At 45.3% G+C, this 26,587-nt stretch overlaps 1 protein-coding gene across 1 annotated transcript in view; it reads left to right on the top strand.

The window, feature by feature from the left end:
• Positions 1-3,313: 3,313 nt before the first annotated feature.
• ACVR1 (activin A receptor type 1) overlaps positions 3,314-26,587 on the top strand; it is a 110,336-nt gene continuing 87,062 nt past the window's right edge. Inside the window, exon 1 of the mRNA XM_060257363.1 lies at positions 3,314-3,714. Within this exon, the coding sequence (XP_060113346.1) occupies positions 3,707-3,714 (8 nt within the window). The 5' untranslated portion in view covers positions 3,314-3,706. The remainder of the gene's footprint in view (positions 3,715-26,587) is intronic.

Here is a 26,587-nt window from a genome sequence, read left to right as displayed (position 1 = left end):
AAGTGGATTATCTTCAAAGGCTCTGTCAAGGCTGAGGGATTCCAGCTCTTCAATTCCGAATTGCTTCTATCACTGGATCTCAAAACTGTTCAAAGGGTCACCCTTGAGAAATAGTTGATTGCTTAAAGTTCACATCAAATCTAAATGTTTTATATTCCTTGGGAATACATGCACGCCACAATTAAGAACATAAGAAGAGCTTTACCAGATTAGACTGATGGCCTATCTAGTCCACCATCCTGTCTCACACAGTGGCAAACCGGTTCTTGTGAAAGGCCAACAGCAGGGAATAGAGGTGGAGACTTTCCTTGGTGTTGCTTCCTGGCACTGGGAATCAGAAATTGACTGCCTCTGAATGTGGACTTTTCTTCAGTCCAAAATTAAATATAGATTCAATAGGTGAATGCAACAGATATGCTAAAGAGTGTTCATGAAATCATTGCTACTCCCCAAAATAATATGATAAAATGTTCCCTTCCAAGAAATGATTGTATACTATTTTTTAAAACAGCTGCTTCTTTCACAAACACGTATGCAATAAATATGCAGTTTTGTTCATAACTGAACTTGCAAGAAGTATAGAAAGAAGTGTGGATGAGTAAACTCTCTGTAGCTCAAAGTAGTTTTGTTTTTCTCCTGTTGGATTCTCTTGTTTCTTCCCCCCCCCCCATTTCTATTCTGCTCCTCAAAACCACTATAGCAAAAAAGGGAAGTAGTAGTCTCTGAATGAAAGTGTTTGTTACAGAACACAGCTTCGTTTCTTCCACTTTCTACAAAAATATACAATTCTTTCATTCCCTAATGCATTACAGAATTTGTCAAGGATAGAGGTATAATTGTACTTGTACTATTTCACCTGGAGGGACTACCAGCTTCATTCTAAGTATAATTAAACACAAGTGCTTTGCTTTCTTTGCTTTAATTTCGGTTGATTTCAACTGTACTGAGGTTAACAAAAATGTAGCCAGTGAAGCAAAGATAAGAGATGAGGTCCTTTTGCTCTGTTTCAGATGTAAAAACTGGAAAAGGTCTTATCAGGTCTTTGCCAACGGGGCAGGTATAGTGTTAAATGGAGATTAGACATTCAGAGGCTGTGTCTGCCTGAATACCAAGTGAAAAAGATAAACACCTTCTCAGAGTCCAGTGCTGGAAACTGGATGCTGAATTAGCTGGATCCTTGATCTAGTTAGCAGAACTCTTTTTATTCAAGCAGCAGCTGCTAGTTTACCTTCAATTCCAGACACAAAGGAAACTATGCTGGTGTGGAACAATGTGCATACTTAGAAGTAGGACAAGCAGTAATGAAATGTCATTACTATAATGGAGATAGGAAATGAAGGTCCACCTACAAAAAGGAATGAAGGAATACAAGACAAGAGAACTTGAACAACTGACTGTAAATAGTTTTTATGTGGAGATGCCATAGCTTCAGCTTGGGATCTTTTTGGATGTGAAGCGGGGGTTATGCCAGAGAACTGTGCATCTCCCTTTAATCCATATGATCTCTATGAGAACAGAGACTGTCAAAATTATATCCCGTAACTGACAAGTTCTACAAATATAATTTTAATACTTGAAAGTTACAAATTGAAAAACAGAAAACTTACATTTAAAATCTATCAAACATTGTTGAAATGAGATCCAAAATATTGATTCTTAATATTTTTCTCATTTCCAAAACTATGTGGTTCTAAAGGGAACGCCAGTTAGTAATCCATATCAGAAGTATTATTTAAATGATAGACTATAAACTCAAAGCAGTCCCTAGTTTATGTAAACAGATATGTGAAAAGATTCAAAAAGCTCTTTTTAAAAGTTAGTATATAGATTTTTTTATATTGTCACTGAAAAAGCGAGATAACCTTTTTTTTTTAAGTAAGTAGTTCAGTTTGAGCCTGTTTAAATGCAGAATGTTTTTAGTAGTAAGACTCAGCTAGAATACCTAACAAGAGCCTCTGATCAACTAAATCCAAAGGTTATGAAATTTTAGGGCCGATATGGTTATAACATTGAGGAGAAACACATGTATAGTGTTCTATGCTCTTTGGAGACAGGTCAGAATAGAAGTGTGGTAGAAAGCTCATACAATACCCCTTCCAAGAAGGCAGTCGCTGCATAGGATTACCAACTCTGATTTAGGAAATACCTGGAGATTTTGCGGGTGGTGATTAGGGAGGTCAGGGTTTGGGAAGGAGAGAGACCTCACCTCAGTGGGGTCTAATGCCATAGAGTCCACCCGCTAAAGCAGCCATTTTCTCCAGGGAAACTGGTCTTGGCTGTTCGGAGGTCAATTGTAATAGCTGGAGATCTCTAGGCGTCACCTGGAGGGTGGCGGCCATACAGCCACAACCTTTCTCTTTGCAGAAACGGGGGGAATTCCGTAATAGCCAGAGGCCAGCCGTATAACGACTGTACATTTGACATAGACGATGCTAACGTATTCAGACTTGTGGCCTTTTTGCTCCTGTTCAAGAGAAGACGTTGAACAGAGCCTTAGTTTGGTTGTTAAGTTGAGTTTGGGGGGAGTGTTCGTATTTTTAAATTCATGAGGTTGCCTCTATAATGAACATAGGAAGCTGCCTTATACTGAATCAGACCCTCGGTCCATCCAAGTCAGTATTGTCTTCTCAGACTGGCAGCGGCTCTCCAGGGTCTCAAGCGGAGGTTTTTCACACCTATTTGCCTGGACCTTTTTTGAGTTGGAGATGCCAGGGATTGAACCTGGGACCTTCTGCTCCCCAAGCAGATGCTCTACCACTGAGCCACCGTCCCTCCCCCTAACGAATCAGTAATTGTTCTGTGCATTCTTTTATGGATTCTTATAGGTGCCATCTGGGAAAAAAAAAGAAGCAAGGATTGCTTAGCAATCTATATCTGCCTCAACAGTGAAACAAAACAAACCCGTTTGAAAGATTAGGAAACCTTTAGGAAAGCTTACGCTAGGGTAGAAAGAAGGTGTTCGTCTGGGTAACCAGACTTCTGTTTAATCATTACGCGACCTGTATTGTCCTCGGGGAGCTGCACTCTTGAGATAAAGGAGGGGATAAGGGAGGAGGCGGGAAGAACAGCCGAGCAGGTCAGAGGCAAGAAACGGAGCAGCTCCCAGACAGGTGCGGGAGCCCACCGGTGTGTGCGCGCGGCGGAGACTGCAGCGGCTGCGTCACGTCTGCCTCTGCGCCGGCACTGAGCGTCGATCTCCTTTTAGCCCTGCAGGGGGCGCCTGCGGCAACGCCTGGGTTGGCGCCGGGAGGAAATGATGTGCCTGCCGCCTGCTTCATTACAGCCCCGCACGCCCATTGGCAGAGCAGGGAGCAGCCATTTCCTCCTTCTGCTGCAGTCGCAGCCTCGCCCCACCTCCTCGGCTGGAGCCTGCCTTTGCAACTCGCCTTGTGCCAACTTTGGCTTCGCCGCGGCTCGACGGGAAGTTGGGCTCTCCCGGCTCGCGAGGGCGCCGCCGAGAAGGCAGCAGCAGCAGCAGCAGCAGACGCCGCCGGGAGATGCGGCGGGGAGCGGCGCAGTGATCAGAGCGCCGACGGGGCTCGGCGGCCGTCGCTGGGCTTCCACCGGGCGCCTCTTCCCAGCTCCCAGCCGCTGCAGCAAACCCATGGCAGGGAAGTTCCTGCGGCTGGCGCTCCTCCTCCTCCTCCTCTAGCTGCGCCTGGGGATCCCGCCGCGCCTGCCCCCTGCCGTCTTTGTCTGCGGTGCTATGTGGAGGTGAGCGGGGCTGGGCTGGAGCTTGGGAGGCTGGGGGGGGGACGGAGCTGGCCGCGTTCCTCTCCCCCTTCCGCTTTGGCCACCGTGCTTTGGATTCTCTCCCTCCTTCCCCCCCCAAAATACCTTTAAAGGTAACTCCCCTTTCCTCCCTCTCTGCATTTTGGGAATGTGCTTCTGGGGGTTCAGTGGCTGGATGTGCGCTTTCCAACTGGAGGCGGGCACGCCTTCGGAGGGGAAACCGCGAGACATTCCGCGGCTCCTTTTGCGCTTCTGGGATGCAGCTTTTTGGAAACTTGGGGTGGTGGAGGGAGGGAGGGGAGGGGAGGCAGGCGGGGCTCTTCCGCGCAGGAAGGGAGGAGGCGGAGGCGACGGGGAGGAAAGGGAATCTGTAAACTTTCCTTCCCTCCCTCCCTCCCTCCCCTTTCCTGGCTCCAGGCTGCAGCGGCATCAAAGGCAAGAATGGGGGGGATTCGTCTTCTTGAGATGCCCACAGGGCGGCTGTGGTTACAGATGTTACTGGTTACTGTGCCAAGTTGCAGGCCCTTCCTTCCCTCTGTGCTGTAATGCTGAGAGAGACAGGGAAGAGCTTGGGAAAGCCAGAAATAAAAACTGGGGGGGGGGGGGGAGGATGCGCGGGGGAGAGGAAGGGAAGGATAATTTTGGATGGAAAGGAGAGTGCTGCTTTCAAGGCCTGTTGTGCGGGTTTAAGGTTTTGTATGCGTGTTTGAGACTTAAGAGTCTTTAAAGTAAGAGGTTGCTCCGGGTATGACTTGCGCAGCGTCAGGCTTTTCCTGTGCCAAACTGCTGAGGAATGTTTCAAAAGAGAGTCGAGGGGTGGAGATCTCAGCCTTTTTTGTTGACATCCCTAAAAGAAGCGTGGGCTCTGCGTTGATTTTGTTTCTTAAATGCATTTGAAAGAACAATACGGGAGACTTGTGGCAGGTTGGGGTCTTGTCGCCGTATTGGCTTTGCTATGGTTTGCTTAGCAAGAGGTAGGGAATGGTTTACTCCAGAAGGGAGCCTCATGTTTGGGTCTGTTCCATTAGAGGAGTTTCCATGAATCTGCACAGCAGAATGAGAAGTTGTGTGGCTCTTCTAAGAAGAAAGTTCAAAGTCAGTCTAAGAAGTTGGGTTTTTTTAGTGAATGTGTGCCTTCGCCTGCTTCTTGTTTGTTTGTTCTGGTCAGCTGATATGCTAAAGCTAACCCATCCAGTGGCTGCTGAACCTCATTCACAGAAAACAAAAATGTATCTATGGGATTTTTATTCTGTTGAATTTTGATCCCATATATCCCTGAACTTTTATTTATGCTGTCCCTCATGGGTGTTGAAACCTTCATTTGCAGCTGACTGGCTGGTATGTTGTGTTAGGAGCTTTGAGAGGCAAAAAGCTTGCTGCATCAAGTGTGTGTCATGCCGGTTTACTAGACTACAAAAGCACCACAGTACTTGACTCTCTTGGCTTTTGATTTTAACAACTAGTAATCTGCATCTTGTTACACATTTGTGCACTTAAAGGACGTTGCAACGAAGCAAGGCTTGCGATAGCCTACATTATATATACGTATGTCTCAACGTCGGTATGAAGATACAGGGTTAACATACATTAGTTAACAGCAGTCTCATTAAGTTAGATGAATACCAATAATATAGGCAGGATAATCTTGTGTAGTCAGGGATTCCCTTCCCCCCTTTTTTGTGTTACTGATTCCCTCTCATGTACATGTGAAAGTGCAGTTCTGTAACCCACTCTCCAGTGTGGTGCCCTTAAGTGCCATGGAGCCCAACACTACTATGTTTCCTAGCATTTGTTTCCTTCTTTCCACAAAGCAAAGAGCCAATCCTGGTTTTGCTCCGGCTTATTGTAGCAGGAGGTGCTTCAGAAGAGCCCAGGAGGCGTCATGTATGTGTCTGGGAAAAGGACCACAAACAACTGCTTCTATTATAAACAGTTATCCATTATGAGATAGTGCTAGGCTTGAACCATGAGTTGGTTATGACTTGATGACTGACACGTTCTTCTTGGCTTAGAACCTTCTAATATCTAATTCCCCAGCTCGTGTAGCAGACATTTTGTAGTGGTGCCTGCTACCTGTTATCCAAATTCAAACGTGCTTGGCAAAAGATGTAAAATTATGTTGCTGAGAGATCTCACCAATCATTGTTTTCATCCCAGACTTGTTCGTCAAAAGTAACAAAGATAAACAATGTATCCAGAAAGCTTGTGGGTTTTACTATACTGTCATCTTGGTTAAGGAAACAAGGGTTGGGCTGAAGGCACCTTTGTGCACTATAAAGAAAAAAATCCAAGAGTACCTTCTCTCTAGCCATCAAGCTTTAACAAAATATTGGCAGCCATTCATGATCATACTTAAAAAGTCCTCTGAAAAAAGAATAGGGGATATGTGAACAGAAACCTGTTTATTTTAATGACATTTGAGAAGAACTTCCTGATGGACTACGGTACTCCTCTAATGGTCAGATTTGTCTGTTACCTATGCCACTGCAGCTTGCAATCTGAGGCAGTTGTCTTGACAACAGTCCACCAGGTAATTTAAGGCTCTTAAAATGAGATCTTAATCCCTACTCCTTCTCAGTGACATAACAATCATGTGTTTTGTTTTCACCAGTTGTGGATGGACATGATAATCAAGAGTTCTTACCATGTCAGAGAGGGTGACTATATAAAATATATATGGCAGTATGTTGTGACCTAAGCATAACTTGGTGTTTTAAGATATCTCTTCCAAAAGTGTTTAAACCGGCAATGATTTGAACCTCTTAGCATGAATTTTTTTAAACCGATTAATATGTTGTCTTCATTCTAGATTCCATCTCTCAGCTGTTCTGAGGGTAATAGAATTTTTTTTTAGCAGAGACTGAGCTGTATTTTTCCCTCCATTTTGAGAAAATGGAATACTTGCATTACTGTTGTGATGCTGTGTAGAAGTCAGTGGGGAGGGGCAGTGACTCAGTGGTAGAGCACCTCTTTTTCATGCAAAAGGTCGCAGGTTCAATTCCTGGCATCTCCGATTTAAAGGAAGACCTGAAATACCTTTGCAAAAGTCTGCACACGATACTGACTTTGATGGGGACCGATGGTTTGATTCAGTGTAAGGCAGCTTCATGTGTGCTCTGTGGCTGTTTGTGACACATCGGTGCTGGCTAATGGTACTACCCCCTATTTGTCACACATTGTTATCCACTTTTAAAAAAAATGTCCTGGTGACTGCATTTACACACTATACTTCTGAGGACTCATCCTGTACCGGTTTGAAAAAGCAGCAAAGCACAACTCACACTATTTTCTATGTGGGCAGAGGTACCATTTCACTGTGTGAAGGCGTAAGGGGTGATGGACAACAAGAATTCATGGCAGTGCTCTTTAAATGTTTTCAAGGCAATCGAAAGATCAGGTTTGGAGTCCCTGATGTGGTTGTTCCCACCCTTCAGAGTTCACCCACGTATTAAAAGGGACAGCACCATTTCTCTGGTGATGCCCTGTTTATGGAATATCTTACAAAGAGATGCTCATGTGGTGTTGACTTCATTGGGTTGGATCCCCATGGGAAATCTCCACTGACTGAATTGAGTGGGACTTCCTCACCTTCCACTGCGTTTCAAAATGCCCCTCTGAAAGACTCCTTCTGGAGGTATAGGGGCTCCTAGAAAGCCCATTGGCGAGGAGTTGGAGGACTGGGGGGGGGGGCAGATTTTATAATCCATTATAACAGTAGTTTTAGCTTCCCTTGCTTTTGCTAGTTGAATCGACAGTTGACTGTTTTTGTGTATCTGTTGGGGATTGGTAGTTTGTTTTTATGTAGTACTGGGTTTTATTCTTGGTTTTTATGACAGGATATGAAATACGCTATTTGTTTGCAGTGTATTTGAGATAACTTATTGTGTTTTAAAAATGCAGAATTTATGTAGTGTTTTGAAGACATAAACATATGAAGAACATATGAAGCTGCCTTATACGGAATCAGACCCTGGGTCCATCAAAGTCAGTATTGTCTTCTCAGACTGGCAGCGGCTCTCCAGGGTCTCCAGCTGAGGTTTTTCATACCTATTTGCCTGGACCCTTTTCAGTTAGAGATGCCGGGGGTTGACCCCTGTACACTTCATGACAGGCCAGTATTATTGTTATACCGCAGATGGGAATATGAAGCTCAGGCCACCTAATCAGTTCATATAAGAGGCCAGACTTGAACAGGGTGCCCTGGATTTCATCTTGTGTTCTTAGTTCATAATAACAATGAGTGTTACTTGGGTGGTCACTGTATACCAGGGTAGATTAATTTTGAATAAAGCCAGTGGGAATGCTTTATATTAATTAGGAATCCTACTCTGGCATGTATTTCCGCAACAAGCAGAGTTATGCCATTCTGAGGCCTTTGAGATTAGTTTTTCTAGGGTGTAACTGTGGAGGATTGCACTATAAATTTGCCTTTTAACTCCGTGGGTTTGCTAGAATGGTCATGATTTGCATTTAAGATAAGTCTTTACTGCTGGTTTGAACTAAATAAAGGTTTCATTTTCAGTTAGTTGAATTATACTTAGTTTTTTTAAATAATATTTTTGTATCCCCTGCTGTGCGTAAATAATTTCTGAACTTGCCACTGGACCGTTGAAATTGTTCAAGAATATTTTACAGGGAGCTAGAATGCTAAACTCTGTACATGTATATGTCTTTCCCAACAACATATGTATGTGTGTGTGAAAACCAAAATGAATGCCGTTGCTAGTCCAATATTAGCTACATATGATGGTCTCATAGTTGAAATTAATGATTTTAACCTATGATTATTTTAGGGATTGTGTGATAAGAGTAAATATGGAGAGTAATAGGCTACAACCTCAACTACTTGTCACTTAGAACAGATCTGGAGTCGAGTGACACCTTTAAGACCAACAAAAGTTTATTTAAGGTATGAGCTTTCATGTGCACACACACCTCAGAGAGTGGTTCAGATCAAATTCTTCATTAGCACGTGAAAGCTCAAAAAGCTAGACTCAGCATCTGTTCTGCTGCTTCAGACCAACATGGCTGCCCCCTTGGATCTACTTGTTGTTTATTTACAAAATTTATACCATGCTTTTCTGCTCTCATCAGTGCTGGTGAGGCATCTAACAAATTAAAAAAACAACAACCACATTTTAAACCAAGCAAAAACAAACAATTAAAACCCAAGCTAATACAAAATACAAAACAACAGAATATAGAACAAAAAGCAGGGATCATGGAGAGAATGCCAGATGAAACAAAAAAGTCTTTGTCTATTGGCAGAAGAAGAAGATGATGATGATATTGGATTTATAACCCGCCCTCCACTCCGAAGAGTCTCAGAGCGGCTCACAATCTCCTTTACCTTCCTCCCCCACAACAGACACCCTGTGAGGTGGGTGGGGCTGGAGAGGACTCTCACAGCAGCTGCCCTTTCAAGGACAACCTCTGCCAGAGCTATGGCTGACCCAAGGCCATGCTAGCAGGTGCAAGTGGAGGAGTGGGGAATCAAACCTGGTTCTCCCAGATAAGAGTCCGCACACTTAACCACTACACCAAACTGGCAACAGAAGGGGAGTCTGGTGCCATGACTAAGAAGGGCCTCTCCTTGGTTGCTACCCACCTAATCTCAGAAGGTGGAGGCACCTGAAGCAGGGTCTAGGAAGATGACCATAGCAGGTGGGATAGACTCATAAGAGAGCAGGCAGTCCTTCATAAATGCTGGTCCCAAGCCATATAAGGGCTTTAAAGGTCAGTGCTAAGACTGCAGGTCAAATTAAAGCTGAAGTTCATATTTATGTGTTGTCTCTTCTCCCACGGTGGAAAGGGATAGTGTAATCTTCTGTCTGCTATGAAACTAACAAGTAGTACAAGTGATAAGGTGCTCTTAAGTTATGTTGAAATAGATGAGTGGACGATCACATCCACAGCATATCACGCACAGCTCTTTGGATGTGCTAAAACAGGGCGAATTTGCATTAAACCACCATGGCTTCCTACATAAAAATGTACTTTTGTTAAAATTGTTTAATTGAAGTAGTTAAGCAAAAATTAAATTGCTGTCAACCAGGAAGACATGCGTGAATCAGCTGCCAAAGAAGTGGCCCTGGCTATGGCACAGACATCCAGCAGAAATCTTTTCATAATGCCAACCATAATAAAGGTGAACCATTCAAGTCTGCTATTGATGTTTTAAGTGCGTCACACCAATGAACTGGTAGAAGTCACTTAAGCATTTGGAATCAGCAGTTGTTAAAGATGTAGTCCCACTTTTAGCAACATTAGTTGCTTCAGTCAGTGTAGAAAGAATATTTTCTCCTTTTGGACTGTTCATTACAAATTGAGATATGATTTGGGACCTGAAAAAGCAGGGAAGAGTGTTTTTCTTTTTCAGATTATGAGCAAACTGGAAAATGAAGGTGAAGATGACTGGGTTACCTGGAAGGGCCAATGTTTTAAGCTTGCCTTGGTACCAGGTTTTGAATAGTTGCACAGAAATGGGCTGAAAGTGTTTACTGTGCTTTTTTAAAATTTAAAATCTGTAATTTAGATCTGTCATTACATATTTCTGTTTTTAAGATCTCACCCTGTTCCATCCAGATTTAAAGATCGTAAAACAAATATTTCCCTGCATTTTTTTTTCAAACTTATAGAAATAAGCTTCAGGATGCTGTTGACCTCACCATTTGTGGGGAGTCCATTCTGGAGAGTACCCCAAATGACAAAATCCCCAAACACTTTGAGGCAAACCAAATTTCCAGCAGAATGTAATAACATATTTACACTTATGGTACATTGGGAGTAAAAGCAGATTAGAGACGTCATGTGCTTGGACCACGATTAAGTGTAATAATCAGTCCTCAGATGGCAAAGGTCAGCTGTATGCAGCGTGTGTTGAACACCTCTCTTAAGCCCACTGTTGAGGGGGCCAGCAGCAGGCTGCCTCACCACTGTCAGCCTAGTCTAGGGCCTGCCTCCAGGAAGGAAGGGAGAAAGAAGGAACAGAAGGATAGGGTCACCTTCCTTGGGCCCAAACAGACAGAATGAGGAGGGTGGACACATGGTTGGAAGTCCCTTTGACTCTAGCCCCAGGAAGGTGGTCAGGCTCTACCCTAGGATAGGGAAATTGTGAGTTCCTGGGGACATCCCTCCCCCAGAGAAACCTTTTGAGGTGGAAAGGGGAGGAGCTGAGATGGATGGGCCAGAACACTCCCCGGACTAGAGGGGAGAGGACTGTGGAAGTCAGGAGAGACGGCCCAGAGTGTGAGTAAACCTCCCTTCTCCTGGAAACCAAGGCTCTTCCAAGATCCTGATGGGAGGCAAAGGGATTGTTGGACATCATGGTCCCAAACTCCCCCGCCCCCCCCCCCAAAAAAAACAGTTGGAAACTTATCTATGGTTGTTTCTGGGTGATAAACGTCTTTTTTCTCCTTGTTGCTACAGATGATATTCTGCACCTGTGGAACATTCATGATGTGTCTTGAGACACCATCATTAGCAGATAACTCTGAAACAATAAAAAAAGAGAGATGATGATGATCTTGAAGATGGGTAGTTCCCAGAATCCTGTATACATGGTGGATTGTCAAACTCATAATAGATTCTAAGCAAAACAAGTCAACCCAGTTACTTAATCATTATTACCCCCATATAGTTAATTTACTATTATTTACTGAGTGCTGATGAACGTCATACTACTTTAAAATTGAAATTGTAAAATGAAGAGCTGCATATTTCAGGTTCTTCTGTTTTTAATCACAGCTGCATCAAAAATGAAAAAAATGGTGGTTTTTTTTTGCTCTAATGTGAGAGTTCAAGAATAGTCTAGAAGAAAGACAAATAGTATTTAAGAAGGGAGTAAGAAATGAAGGGGGGAAAGTACCAACCTGAAGATCCTGCATGTATGGGCATGTTCTTTTCATCATCTTCAAAGTTTGGTGCAGCTTCCTTCCAGGGGGGGGGGCACTTCTTATGATTTATTTTCATTTTAGCAACTGAGCCTTGTAGTTCTTCGTTACACTGCTGCATGCTTGCTTGCCATACCCAGTGGCAGAGAAACTTGATTCAAATATTCACAAACTGGGTCTATTGTATGGCTGGCTGTCTTTTAGGTTTTCCCTTCTAGTGGAAGAATGGGATGCTAGATTTCAGATCAGTGCTGGTGGAAAGTAAAGTCTCAAACAACTTATGGTGGCTTTGTGGGGTTTTCGAGGCAAGAGATGCAGGTGGTTTGCTATTGCCTGCCTTCGTGTAGCGACCCTGGGTTTCCTTGGTGGTCTCCCATCCAGATACTAACCAGAGCTGACCCTGCTTAGCTTCTGAGATCTTTCTACCCTGAACTATCCAGGTCAGGGTGAATGAGTGGATGTTGCACTACCCCCCCCCCCCCCACAAACTTCTGGCATATGCGGCTCAAAAAATTCACTTCGGTTTGTGCTGCATTTTTCTCCTGTCTCACACTTTTTTAAGAAGAAGATGATATTGGATTTATCTCTCTCCCTCCACTCCGAAGAGTCTCAGAGCAGCTCACAATCTCCTTTACCTTCCTCCCCCACAACAGACACCCTGTGAGGTAGATGAAGATATTGGATTTATATCCCGCCCTCCACTCCAAAGAGGCTCAGAGCGGCTCACAATCTCCTTTCCCTTCCTCCCCCACAACAGACACCCTGTGAGGTAGATGAAGATATTGGATTTATATCCCGCCCTCCACTCTGAAGAGTCTCAGAGCGGCCTACAATCTCCTTTACCTTCCTCCCCCACAACAGACACCCTGTGAGGTGGGTGGGGCTGGAGAGGGCTTTCACAGCAGCTGCCCTTTCAAGGACAACCTCTGCCAGAGCTATGGCTGACCCAAGGCCATGCCAGCAGGTGCAAGTGGAGGAGTGGGGAATCAAACCCGGTTCTCCCAGATAAGAGTCCACACACTTAACCACTACACTAAACTGGCTCTCCAGACTTGCTTCCAGACTTATCCTTGTCCAGATCTATTCTGCCATTGTTAGTGTGTTAGCAGTTGTTTATGCCTGCTCTATTCTAATTTAAACTTAAGCAAGGTAAGATAAGATAAGTGCATGCTACATTTTCTTTAAATTCTTACAAGTATTTTAGTGAGAATAATTTCCAGATGCTTTGCATTTGTTTGAAAGTAATGTCCAAATATCACTTTCCCCCCCAGTGAAAGCATCTCAAATTGGCATCCTTTTTGTTTACTGAACATAAGTGGAAGAAATGCTCAGCCAGCTCATGTTGTATCGCAAAGTATTCCAATTCAAAAATTTCTAGGAAACCCACATCACTGCTTGTCTTAGGTGTCACTCAAGCTTCCCTACTGTGCTATAATACTAGATCACTATGTGTGTTGAATCACTTGCAGCGGCATGCAGCTGACCCCACCCCCATTTCCTCCAGGCCTCAATAACTCAATCTTTCAAGTGCCTCTAAGCATTATATAGAAGTCTGTCTTTGCGCCACAGATTCAGTTCATTGTAATATGAGAAATTTCCCGAAGCTCAGATCCTGCTTTTTGCAAGTTCTCTGGGTTGTGTAGGGGCAGCACTGATGGCAAATTGTGGCTATGTGGAGTCCTGATCCCCTCCCCACTTACCATACAGGATACACTATTGCAGTGACATGAGTATTGTTGCAGTGACTTTCAGCTGCCATCACTGTGTAAAAAGGCAAAATTTGGTAGCCTACACCAGTTCCAAGGGCATGTTATGTTATCAGAGTGCATAAATTGATTCTTTTTTCAATTCTTTAAAACAGTTGAAAATCTAAATCTCCTTTTCTTTTTGTGGTGCATCTTGATATACTATTGGCTTATGGCATAAACTTGTATTTGGGAAGTATGCCTCTACTTAAAAAGATGGAAATCTACACTTCAGATTTCTGTTCTTTTACTTCCAAGCACAAAAGGCTGATATCTATAACTATATTTGGAAAGCTGCTGTGATTTGAGTGTCTTTTGTATTTTCCTCCTATGGCTAATCAGAATTTATTGTTTAAAATGTGAAAAGAGAACACAAAGGGTTTTCTACCTTATTAGGTACTTAGTGTATTTTAATGCCCTATCCACGGTATTTTCTGGGCCACGTGAAATCATAGGAATTGCTGTTTCTTGTCATGCCCAACTTAAGTGTCTCTCTAAGGTACAAGAAAACAATAGTTCTCTCCTGCAGTTGCTCTGGCAAGGTCCATAGCTTCTGTACCTGGAAGTTGCAATTTCCGCATTATGACTAATTAACCTGTATACAGTTGTCTCATACCTTGCAAAGCCACCTCTGTCTCCTCATCGCGGACTCATAAATTTTAGAAGTTTAGTTAGCTTTTAGTGACGTACCACTTTCTTTTGTTCTGGATGTTCTGCTGCTTAGGCTTATTGGGTGAACTCAAGCTTAGGTATCATGAGAAAGGGCATCCCAAACATCCCATTTCAGAAACCAGTTAATTCTTCCACCTCTTTTTAACTTTAAGAAACCATTAGGAATCTCCTCCTACCATATTAAGGGCCTGTTTTCTTAAGTGCCCTTGAGTTGTACCAAAAGAGGGTTGCAAATGCACATTCATGGAATCTTCATGGTGGAATTTGTGCACCTGTGCTCTTGAGTGTGAATTTGAAGGGTTGTGTATGGGAAAGAACAACCCTTTAGGATCTTTTGTCGATGTACATCCTGGGGGTTTCTTCTGGGTTGTCCTATCTGTTGTTGACAAAGCATGTGTTCTCCCTCAGAATTCTGTGTATCATTACTTGGAAGCAAGCCTCACTGAACGCCGGGTGACTTCTGAATAAACATGCAGTTATTTTTGCTAGCTGTCCTTTTCTGGGACCAATTTGTCAAATCCCGAACACAGGTACTTGTTTGTAAATTTGGAGCCCAATCTTGCAGAACCGAGCTCCTAGTAGGAAGGACTTACATATGTGTCAGAAAAACTGTGGGAATAAAAATATTTGGGGGTTGTGCCCTATTTCTGGAATGCAAGGTAACTTAAGGTACATGTCTGTGCACCAGCAAACTCCTTGCACTTCTTGTTCCAGCAGGCCCCAGATTCCTTTTGCTGCTCCTTCATTTCCTAAGCCAATACATACTCGGTCGGTTGCTGTTGCTGCTCTTAGTGAAATCTTTGGCAGGCCTGTGCTCTTGCTGCTGGTCATCTCTCTGCCCTTGAGTCGTACCAAAATAGGGTTGCAAACGTACATTTGTGGAATCCTTGTGGCTGCAGTTTCTAGGAAGCCTATCTGAGAGAGTGGGTTGTATGAAGGGCAGAGAGAAGATCCTTCTTATGTAGCCTCTGAAGATAGTTTAAGTACCTCCAAGGATTTTTTGGGGATACCGGTTTGGGTGATTCTCTCCAGAGCTAATTGAAGTGCTGTTATATTGACGTAGTTCTATTTATTACTTATTTCATTTATGCTCCACCTCTCTCAGTGGGCATCCAGAGTGGCTTATGTTGTTCCCCTCGCCTCCATTTTATCCTTGCAACAGAGAGAGAGTGTGTGACTGGCTCAAGGTCACACAACAAGCTTCCATGGCACAGTGGGGATTTGAATCTGGGTCTCCTAGATATCATCCCAATGCAACACAGTAGCCTCTGCATCAGAGGTGTAAAGCTCATTTGTTATGAGGGCTGGATCTGACATAAATGAGACCTTGTCAGGCCATGTTGGGCTGGGCCGTGTGTGTACCTATTTAAGATTAGGTAGCAGAGATATAAACTTGATAAAGGGCACAGAAAATCACAATTGAAAGGTTTAAAAGTGCTTAAAACATTAGCACTCGTTGGTCTTAAAGGTGCTTTCTTTGTATTTCTCCCATGTGATCCAGGGAACTGGGCAAAGGAAACTCTGTCTCTTTCCTTCCATCCACAGGGGACCAGGAAGGGGATGAGCCTCAGCCAATAGAAGGAAGAGAGGCATGGCTCAGTAGCTCCGCTGTGCGATTGAGACACCACTGCTCTACAACATCCTGGCTCTAGTTGCAGAAAACTACCTCTGAAGTTGAACATAAAACATGTACTTCTTGTTGGTACTTGCAGGACAGTTTATTTGGTGCGTAAGAAAACTCGGGGATAACAAAAATCCAAAGAATCCATGTATTTAGAGCTAAAACTTTTAAGAACATAAGAGAAGCCATGTTGGATCAGGCCAGTGGCTCAGCCAGTCCAGCACTATCACACAATGGACAAAACCCAGGTGCCATCAGGAGGTTCACGAGCTGGGCCAGAACTCTGGAAGCCCTCCCACTGTTCCTCCAAAGCTCCAATAATACAAAGCATCATTGCCCCAGACATAGTGTTCCATCTATAACTTGCAGTTAATAGCCACTGATAGACCTCTGCTTCTGTGTTTATCCAATTTCCTCTTGAAGCTGCCTGTGCTTGTAGCCATCGCCACTTTTTGTGGCAGTGAATTCCACGTGTTAATAACTCTTTGGGTGAAGAAGTATTTCCTTTTATCTGTTTTAAGTCTGCTTCTCATTAATTTCATTTCATGCTCACGAGTTCTTGTATTGTGAAAAAGGGAGAAAAGTACTTTCTCTATCTTGGCTAGCCCATGTGTAATTTTGTAATCCTCTGATGTGTCACCCCTCAGTGGTCATTTCTTCAATCTGAAGATCCTTAACCTTCCTTCATAGGAAAAAATGTTCCATCCCTGTAAATCATTTTAGTTGCTCTTTTCTGCACTTTCCCCAATACTACAGTATCTTTTTGAGGTGCAGTGACCAGAACTGTACACAGTATTCCAAATGACGTCACACTATAGATTTATACAGGGACATTATGATACTGACTGATTTGTTTTCAACCCTCTTCCTAATAATCTCCAGCATGGCATTTGCCTTTTTTTAAATTGTAGTTATACATTGAGTCAACATCTTATCTGTCATGACTTTGAGATCTCTCTTCTTTATATTTATGGTTCGGATTTCTAGTCTAGTGTGCATTATTTTACACTTTCTGATTTTGGACCTTATTCGCTAAGTTGACTAGCACTTGGCCAACCTCCACAAATCCCTCTGGAGTGCCTCACATTCCTCCCTGATTCTCACCACCCTGATCAACTTAGTGTCATCTGCAAACTTAGCCACTTTACTGCTTATTCCCAACTCCATATCATTAATGAGCAAGTTTAAAGGGCTGGAACACTGATTGAATGATTCATTGAATGATTAAAGGGCTGGAACACTTTCCCTATGAAGAAAGGTTGAAACGCTTGGGACTCTTTAGCTTGGAGAAACGTCAACTGCGGGGTGACATGATAGAGGTTTACAAGATAATGCATGGGATGGAGAAAGTAGAGAAAGAGGTACTTTTCTCCCTTTCTCACAATACAAGAACTCGTGGGCATTCGATGAAATTGCTGAGCAGACAGGTTAAAACGGATAAAAGGAAGTACTTCTTCACCCAAAGGGTGATTAACATGTGGAATTCACTGCCATAGGAGGTGGTGGTGGCCACAAGCATGGCCACCTTCAAGAGGGGTTTAGATAAAAATATGGAGCAGAGGTCAATCAGTGGCTATTAGCCACAGTGTGTGTGTATATATATATATGTGTGTGTGTGTGTGTGTGTGTATATATATAAAATATATAATATATATAAAATATATATATAAAAATTTTTTGGCCACTGTGTGACACAGTGTCGGACTGGATGGGCCATTGGCCTGATCCAACATGGCTTCTCTTATGTTCTTAAGTTAAAAAGTGCCATGCCTAGAACCAATCCCCACAATACCCTGCTGCTTACCATTTTCTACCATGAAAATGGCCCGTTCATGTGCATTCTTTGTTTCCTGTTAATTAACCAGTTTTTAATCCACAAGAGGCCTTGTCCTCTTCATTATAAACATAGATATTTTCAGTGACTTGTTAGCCCACTAGCATTGTTTCAAACCCCGCCCCGCTGCAGTATCAAAAAAGCCAGCTGTTTCCCCAGAAATTGGCAGTCCTGCATTTGTGTGTCAACTTCTACATAAACACATTTAATAGCTTTTTAGTATTTCTCCTATTACACAGATGGCTGATAGTTTTTGATGCGCCAAACATTCACGGAAGGGTGATCAGGTGATGTCAGAAATATCTGTTGCTGACTCAGTTTTTGAGGAAATTACAAAACCTATGGGAACTGTTTTTGAGGCATGAAGTCTCTAACACCTTACTAACATTCCCCTCCCCTCCCATAACACTGTTCTGAATTCTTGCAAGACATTTACTGGATTTGTTTGCCCCCACAGATGGCCACTTTCCTTATTATTAAATTAACAACAAGGGCTATAAACTAAATAGACAGCATGGCAGGGCCAGGGGATGAAATACCCCTCCCCTGCCCCATGATGGGCGAGCCACCCTGCCCCTAGGTATAGCCAAAATGCATGGCTCATACCTGACCGGCCTAGCAACGGTTATGCCCTGGAGTTCCAACCCCCATCCGCACGGCTGAAGGGCGATCAATCCATGCAAACCCGAGGCAGTCCGCTTCATCACTCAGCTAGTCCACACGGCCCAGGAATGATTTAACTAGACCCTGTGCCCCAAAACTGGGGTGCTATTGGTGCTCACCGAGCTGCATAACGGAAGTTAGGCAAAAAACCCAGCCACTCCGAGGCCAAGTCTCTGCTTAGGCAGCTGCGCCCACTAAATGCCTAGCACTTTCCGAAGCCCAAGTTTTAAGTCATCCAAAAAAGTGTCGTTTCCCTTATCGGAAAGATGGACACCATCAATTCTGTATAAATCCATGCAATCAGCACAGATCCCAGGATGAGGGAGAAAGTGGCCCAACCCCCTCCCCCACACAAGGGCTTTTTAAATTTCTAAATTGGCTTTGCAATGAGCTTGTTCAGTCGCCCGTGGATCCTGGCGCGGGATTATGGCCGACCGCACAATCAAAACCAACGACTCCTAATGACTCGAAAGTCATCCCTGGCCTGCAGCACAAGGGCTTTACCCTTGAGCAAGCCTAGATCGTTTCCTCCCAAATGTATCACCACGACATGTGGTGGAAAAACATAAATGTTTTCAAAAAGCAAGGGCAACAGGCCCGACCAATGGAGACCCCGCCGTCCACGCCACTCTGTGGTAGCCCATTTACTGAGCCGCAGCTGTGAACCGGCCGAAGTCCTTCTGGCCTGGTGGGCAATCCAGAACATGAAGCTGTGCCTGCATATGAGGACGCGTCGTCTCTCCCCACGGACAACAGCACCTGAGAAAAGAAGAAAACAGTGAATAACCACGCCCTCAATAACCTGATGCCAGTTACTGCAGTGCCAGAGGGTGGACATAGCCTTTATAGGCCGAGGAACGCCACCTACCAAGCTTCTGAATGGATCGAACTGCCAGGCCCCTGCGCTGCAATGATATGTAATAGTGGAGTAAATGCTCCACTGGAAGAGTCCATTCCATGCTGTAACCTATGGTGCTTTTAAAATTCTCAAACTGGCTCGCTGCCCTTGTGTATGATTTTCTAGTGCTAGCAGCAATAACGATACTTATCGTTTTGCTGACCTCAACCCGCCAATTGTCAGAACTTGAAGAACTTCAAACGAAACTCATTACTTTGTTTCAAAAGTATAAGACGTTTATTGAGAACTGTGTTCAGGGAAAGCACAAGTTGACTCTAATAACGGGTTCAGCTATCGATACATTCTTTATGCAGTTGTAACAGAAACAATAAACCATTTCTCACACTCTGGAAGACAGTTTTCTGTTCCCAGGGTCCCTTATCTCCAAGGAGGAGGAAGGAGCCCTGCTGTGATGCTCTGGCAGGCTAGCTTCAACGGACACCTGCAGATGTTTTCCAGAGGCTATCTGTCACCCTTCAGTGGTTACAGTTTGTTTGAAATGCAAGGCATTTGGTTAGTAGGCCTGACTACAAGGACATAGGATTAGTAGGCGGTTACAATATGGAGTTGGTTAGGCTAATATCACCAAGCTCAGCATACATAACAGATACAAGTTCTGACACAGATCTCCAGGGGCATCCTTGTAGGAAGAAGATCTGCATCTGAGGCAAGCTGATGAAACCTCTGCATCTGTTTGCGAGAGAGAGCGTCATTATCCACCCCATTATCCACCCCAGGCACATGCCTGGCAAAAAAATAAAATATTCCGTTGCAGGCATTGCAGTGTGAAAGCCCGAACTAACCCCATAACCCCGGGTGATTTAGAAGTGAGGGAATTGATGACATGCACCACAGCTAAATTGTCACACCAAAAGTGGACTGTGTGGTTCGCCAACTCATTTCCCCACAACCAAATGGTCACCAAGATCGGGAAGAACTCTTAAGAAGGTCAAGTCCCTGGTCCACCTGGCATCTACCCATTCCATAGGCCTGTCCTCCGCTCACCAGTGTCCACGAAAATAGACCCCCAGCCCCAAGGACCCTGCAGCATCGGATGTAATTTGAAGCTCGGCTTCCAACCTCAAATCCTCCCTCCAAAAGGAGACACCACTAAATGAGGTCAAAAAACTGCCACAAGAAAAGGTCCTCCCATATTCATCCGGAAATCCTAATTCTGTGATGCGGCTGGCATAGACTAGCCATTGCATCACACAGCCTCCTCAAGAAAGGATGACCAGGAGCGACCACCTTACAAGCAAAGTTTAGGTGTCCCGCTAATTGCTGCAACCATCCCCTGGAGCCTCAAAATTTTTCCCCCTGGGAGGCGAGAGGTTTGCTGCAAGGAATCTAATTCAATACCTAGGAATGTCAATTGCTGGGTAGGGCCCTCTGTCTTCTCATGGACTAGGGGGATGCCTAACTCCTCAGACTGCGCTGTAAAGGCACCAGCAAGTGGGCACACTGGCTGGAGCCCAAGGGGCCGGCAAACAAAAAGTCATCAAGGTAATGCACCACATTGCTTAAGCCAGCCCTATGGCACACCCCCCATTCTAAAAAAGAGCTAAAGTGCTCAAACTCCACACAAGAAACAGAGTACCCCATGGGCAAGGCCCTATCCATGTAAAACTGCCCATCAAATTGGAAACCCAGCAATTCAAAATCCAAAGGATGAACAGGGAGAAGGCGAAAGGCAGACTTTATATCGCATTTCGCCAATTCAGCACCCACCCCACAGCGCCTTACCATGTCAACCGCTGCATCAAAAGATGTGTACTGCACGGTACACAATACCTCAGGTATGGCATCGTTCACCGACTCCCCACATGGGTAAGATAAGTGGTGGATCAATCTAAACTCCCCTGGGGTCTTTTTAGGCACAATGCCCAAAAGAGAGACCCTCAGAGAACTCACAGGAGGTGCAGGAAATGAACAAATCACCCTGCCCTCAGCCAATTCTTTCCCTATTTTTTGTAGAACTATATGCTCCATACCTATAACTGTCTTCAGGTTATTGGCCATAAACGGCCTTCTGGGTCCCTGACAAGGAATTCTGAAACCGAACTTAAAACTGTTGAACAAGTAAACTCTATCCTCAACCTTAGGATAATTATGGAGCCAGGCCTCAAGCACTGTCACCCTTATTGGGCTGGGGTCCTTTTCCAAAAGGCTTATTTGTCCCACTAGAGCCCTGCCTGCACAACCCCCTTCTGGGTTTACCCTGGGAACAATTCGTGAAGGAGTGAGACCCTCCACACAGAGGGCACTCGTGCTTAGATGGGCAGCTTTTCCTTCCACGCACCCCTTGCGACCCAAACTCTCAGCAGAGCAAGCGGTGTTGAACCGCCTGCCCCGCATTACCGCAGGAACCAGAAGCAGCAGCTGACCTTAGTTCTGAAGACTAGAACAATGCAGCTCCCAACCGGAGGCAGGCTGCACAGCCTTGTCTCCTGGGGCCGTTTTGCCCCTTCATAAGGAGGAGGAGCGGGCAGGGCATTATGGGAGGTGAGGGCCTCCCAGTCTTCGCCTCGTACTCGGAGAGCGGAGAGCTTGGATGAGCTCCTCCTGTCCTGCCTGGCACGGGGCCTTTCGACGCGTTGGTTTTCATGCTGCAGTGAGCACGGCAATCCCTCGGCTAAGCTTCAGAGGAAGGGGCTGTAGCTCAGTGGCGGTGGTTTCCTGGCGGCCGCAGCCGCTTTTAAGCATCAAGGGACGGCGATCACCTGGTTTTCAGGTGCATGGAGGCGGTGGGAGCGCTTTTTGGCATGGCGGTTTGCTGCTGGCTGGGTTTTTTTTAGCTTAGCCAGCGTTTTTTCTCTGCCTTTTCCTGGGTTTTTTTCCCCCTTTGTAGCAGGAAATATCGGGGTGGGTCTGCGGTCGGAGGTGGACACTGCAGCTTGGGTTCTTCGGCCCCTCGCTCCCCACCAATGCTCTCTTTTTGCGGGTCAGCTGTCCTGGCCATTTAGGGGGTCTAGCTTTGGGGCCCTCTTCATTCCCCCCCCTCCTGATTGTTGGGGTGATCTGCACTGTTACTGGGCAGGGTGGCAGCCATTTTCCCTTCTTATTACTTCCCTGTTGCTGGGCAGGGCAGCGGCCATTTTCTCAGCTTATTTCTCCCCTGTTGTTGGGTGGGGCGACGGCCATTTTCTCTGCTTATTACTTCCCTGTTGCTAAGCAGGGCGGCGGCCATTTTTTGTTAGTCTCTGCTAGATATTAGGTTCGCTAGCCATGCCTAAGGGGCAAGGAAAATTAAAGGGCAAGAGCCCTGCACCAAAATCCCAGCCTCACCGGTCAGTTTCTTATAAGCACCCAGGGCCTCAGCCTATGTCGTCTGATGACGAAGATGACTCCTTTGAGCAGTCTGTATTGGCTAGGTTGGCTGCTTTGGAGAGTTCTAGTGGCAAGCCCCATAGCACAGAGGTTGGGGGTAAGGGCATTTCATCCAAAGCTGTCAAGGCTGCTGACAGGAAATGGTTGCACTGTCTCACACAGTGGCCAACCAGTTACTTTGAAGGCCCAACAACAGGGCAAAAAGGCCAAGGCCTTCCCCTGATATTGCCACCTGGCAATGGTATTCAGAGGTTCATAGGTGCCTCTGAATGCCAAAGTTCCCTTTAGTCACAATGGCTAGTAGCCACTGATAAACCTATCCTCCATGCATCTATCTAACCCTCCTTTAAAGCCATCTGTGCCTGTGGCCATCAGGCTCTGTCAGCATTTTAATTTTGCATTTTAATCACTCACTATGTAAAGATGTGTTTCCTTTTTTCTGTCCTGAATCTACTGCCCGTCAATGTCGTTGGTTGCCTTCAAATTCTAGTATTTTGGGGGAGGGAGGAAAAAGTTCTCTTTGTCAGTGCTGTTTCTCAAAATATGCTCACTGTCACATTTTGTAGGGTTTTCTGTGCTCTTGCCAGGTTTTAGTAGATGTATCCAGAGCTCAGGTTATGAACTGTCACGACTAGGGATGTGCATTCGGTTCGGCCGAACCGTATATACAGCCGAATCACCACTGATTCGGCTGTATACGGAATCAGCTGTAGCCGATTCCCATTGAGGCCAGTTACGCGGCAGCCGAATACGGCTCGCCGTATACTGCCGAATAGCTATTCGGAAATATACGGCTGTCAGTGGAAAAGGCGGGAAAGTAGCTTTTGCAGCCTCAGGGGAGCTGCTTGCCTACTTTCCCGCCTTTAGTAGCCTCTTCCCGCCTCTCCCATAGCATCACTGGGATTGGGGGGGGGGGAAGGGGGAAGAGGAGCCCCAGCAGCCAATCCAAAGCATGCATTTGCAAAATACATTGCAAATGCATGCTTTGCAGGGCTGTTGTGTAGCTGATGGCCCAGCCATCAGCTACATTGTTGTTATTTTGATCTTTTGCTTACTTGGGTATCCAAGTAAGCACTGTTGTCTGGCCAATCAGAGAGCAGTGCTATTTTTTGAAATTGCTCTCTGTAGAGCCAGAGAACCTTTTTAAGGAGTCTTCCTGGCTGGATTCCTCCATTGCTGCTGTGTTGGTGTATGTGGGTTGGTGTGAGAGATTGTGCTGCTGCTGGCTGGCCCTTGGCTTCAGCTGCTGCCTGCTGCTCTCTCACTCAGCCTTACCAGACTTCCCTGGAGTAGAGAAGACAAGGTAAGACAGTTTTGGGGTTCTTGTTTTAGTTTTTGTTGGTAAAAGGACTAGAGTCCCTTTACTTGCCCAGATTTGGGTGGGTGAGTACTGGGTGGGTAGGGTAGCCTATTTGGGGTTGGGGTTAGGTTCTGCTGGGGGTGGGGGCCTGGGTTGGGGGGGTTGCTAATTTGCCCATATCTTAATTTAGTAAGAGGACTTTTAAAAGTGCAGTGTCCTTTTACTTCTGATTTGGGTGGCTTGGATTTCTTGGGGTTAGGGTGAAGGGGTTTTTTTTGGGGGGGGGGGTTGGCAAAGTTCCTGTATTGTTAAAAGTTGATTTTTGTACTGTTTTAAAAGTATTCAGTGTTTGATTTGTTGCTGCTGTGTTGTGCTGCTGCTGTTACTTTTCTCTTTAGGTTATTGGGGGGGTGCTGTTTGGCCTAATTTTCATTGTTCAAAAGGCCACTTTTGTCCCCCTTTTCCTGGTTCTGGTTTTAGGGGTGGGGGTGTTGTTGTTGACTGATTTGGCCTGAGTTTTCTTATTGGTGAAAGGCCACTTTTTAAACACTTGAGTTGCATGACCTTTTTTCCTGTTGTCCCTTTTCCTGGTTTGGGGGTGGGGGACTGGGGGTGGGGGTGTTGTTGACTTATTTGGCCTGAGCTTTCTTGTTGGTGAAAAGGCCACTTTTTTAACACTTGGCCTTTTGTGATTCTGCTGGTTTTGTTTTGGTTTTTTTAAATTACCTCTGGTTGGTGTGGGGGTTGGCGAGGGTGTGTGTGGACTGGGTCACTTTCTTGTTTTTATAGAGTAGATTGTGTGTTCTGTGGCAAGGAAGCTGGCACCTGGGTGAGAGACCCAGAACCAGCAGGCTTGTTGTGCTTGGCCAGCTCTCCCCGTGTTGTTTGGGGCAGGGCTGGAGAGCTGGCATCTGTAGATTGTGTGTTCTGTGGCAGGGAAGCTGGCACCTGGGTGAGAGACCCAGAACCAGCAGGCTTGTTGTGCTTGGCCAGCTCTCCCCGTGTTGTTTGGGGCAAGGCTGGAGAGCTGGCATTTGTAGATTGTGTGTTCTGTGGCAGGGAAGCTGGCACCTGGGTGAGAGACCCAGAACCAGCAGGCTTGTTGTGCTTGGCCAGCTCTCCCCGTGTTGTTTGGGGCAGGGCTGGAGAGCTGGCATCTGGGTTTGCTGCAGCCAGGTCTGAAGAGCAGACCTTGAGCCGATTGTGTTTTCTGTGGCAGTGATGTTGGCAACTGAGTTTATATTGGTTCCAGGCCTGCAGGGTTCATAGGGTTGATAGAGGGATGTAGTGCATTTGGGTCCTATAGAGATTCTCTGGTGTGAAGTTAGGTTTGGCTTTGGGTGCCCCAGGAATTGGACCCCCTGGTCCAATTTTTTTTTGGCCTTGTGGGTTTTGTGTGGGACAGTGCCCTGAAGCTGCACAGCAGTTTGGGGAGCTCTCCTCAAAACCCCCTGCTCCCCAGAGCCACTTTTCGCACGATAATTACAGTGAGGAAGTGGCTAATTGGGCTTTTCCCATCATTGTTGGCAATGTGCCTTTGGGGGAGCCCAAAGACAGGGACCCCCTGGCCCAATCTTTTTGGAACTTGGGGGTTTTGTATGGGAGAGTCCCCGCGGGTTTCCTGCAGTTTTTGGGGCTCTCCCTCAAACCCCCTGCCCCCCAGTAGCCTCTAATTATGCCCTATGTTGCCATTGATGTCAATGGCCCATAGGGTATAATGATGGAATAGGGGCACCCTCTTTGGGAGCCCCTGGAATGGAATCCCCTGGCCCAATCTTTTTGGGACTTGGGGGGGTTGGAGGGGGGAGTCCCCTGCAGGTCCCCAGCAAATTTGGGGGCTCTCCCTCAAACCCCTTCCCCTCTAGGCGGCTTCAAATATACCCTATTTGCCTTTGATTTCAATGGCCCATAGGGTATAATAGGGCCGTATATTCGGAAATAGCCGCGCATTTACCGTATATGCGGCTATTCCGAATGCGGTATTCAGGAGTATATGGGGATTCCGAATCCCCCCCCGTATACTTCCGAATCCGTGTAATACCGAATATTTTTTTTTTGCACATCCCTAGTCACAACATCACTGGCTGAAAAGGGAGCGCAGGAGGCAGAGAGCTGAATTAGCATATATGTGGTTGGAGCAGGATATTAAGTAGAGCTTGTGGAGTGATTGTCAACTGGAAATGGCAGCTTGTGGGTTGGTGGGATGTATGTAAACAAAAAGAGTCTGAGGTAGTTACTTTGACTTGGACTCTTGAAATGGCAAATCTGGCCTTACGCGTTCCTTGATGATTGCCTGTGCCCATTATTTCCTGTGCTTCTGCATTTTCTCTCTTTTAACCACTGTCTAACTGGTGGACTAATAAATAGCTTGTCAGTCTCCCCTTCATTGCTTCTCTCACTTCAGGCTGTGGAGATCTAAGACCAGTTAGGCCAAACGCAGGTCTTCAGCAGGGCCTAGCGCTGAACATTTCTCTCACACACTGCAGGGCAAGAATCTGCTCTGGCTTGATCAACAGCTGGGATTGCTGTGGGAGAAGAAATGGTACTTGAGCTTTTCTTGACTTGTTTAAAAGAAAGCCTTTGTGTGGAGGGAGAATCAAAATGGAAGCTCCAGTCGGCACACTTCCATTTTTGATGCTGGATCCTTCAGTATTGTATAGATATGGAAGGCTGAAAACTTTCCAGATAGAAATTATAAATTCTTTTCTGGTGAAGCTTTCTTTTGCAATATTTTATGGCTCCTTTCTGAGCTACTGATCAATAAAATTGTATTTTGCCACAGTTGGGTGAGGGACTGGCTGTGTGCAACCATGCTAGAAGGGATTGGCAGTTGGATGGAGTTCGTGGAAAAAACTAATAAACGTGATATATGTGCTTGGTGACTTAAATGTTAGACACTCAAA

Source organism: Heteronotia binoei, chromosome 16 (genome assembly GCF_032191835.1).
Source record: "Heteronotia binoei isolate CCM8104 ecotype False Entrance Well chromosome 16, APGP_CSIRO_Hbin_v1, whole genome shotgun sequence".
NCBI lineage: Eukaryota > Metazoa > Chordata > Lepidosauria > Squamata > Gekkonidae > Heteronotia > Heteronotia binoei.
This window is presented reverse-complemented; position numbering and strand designations above follow the sequence as displayed.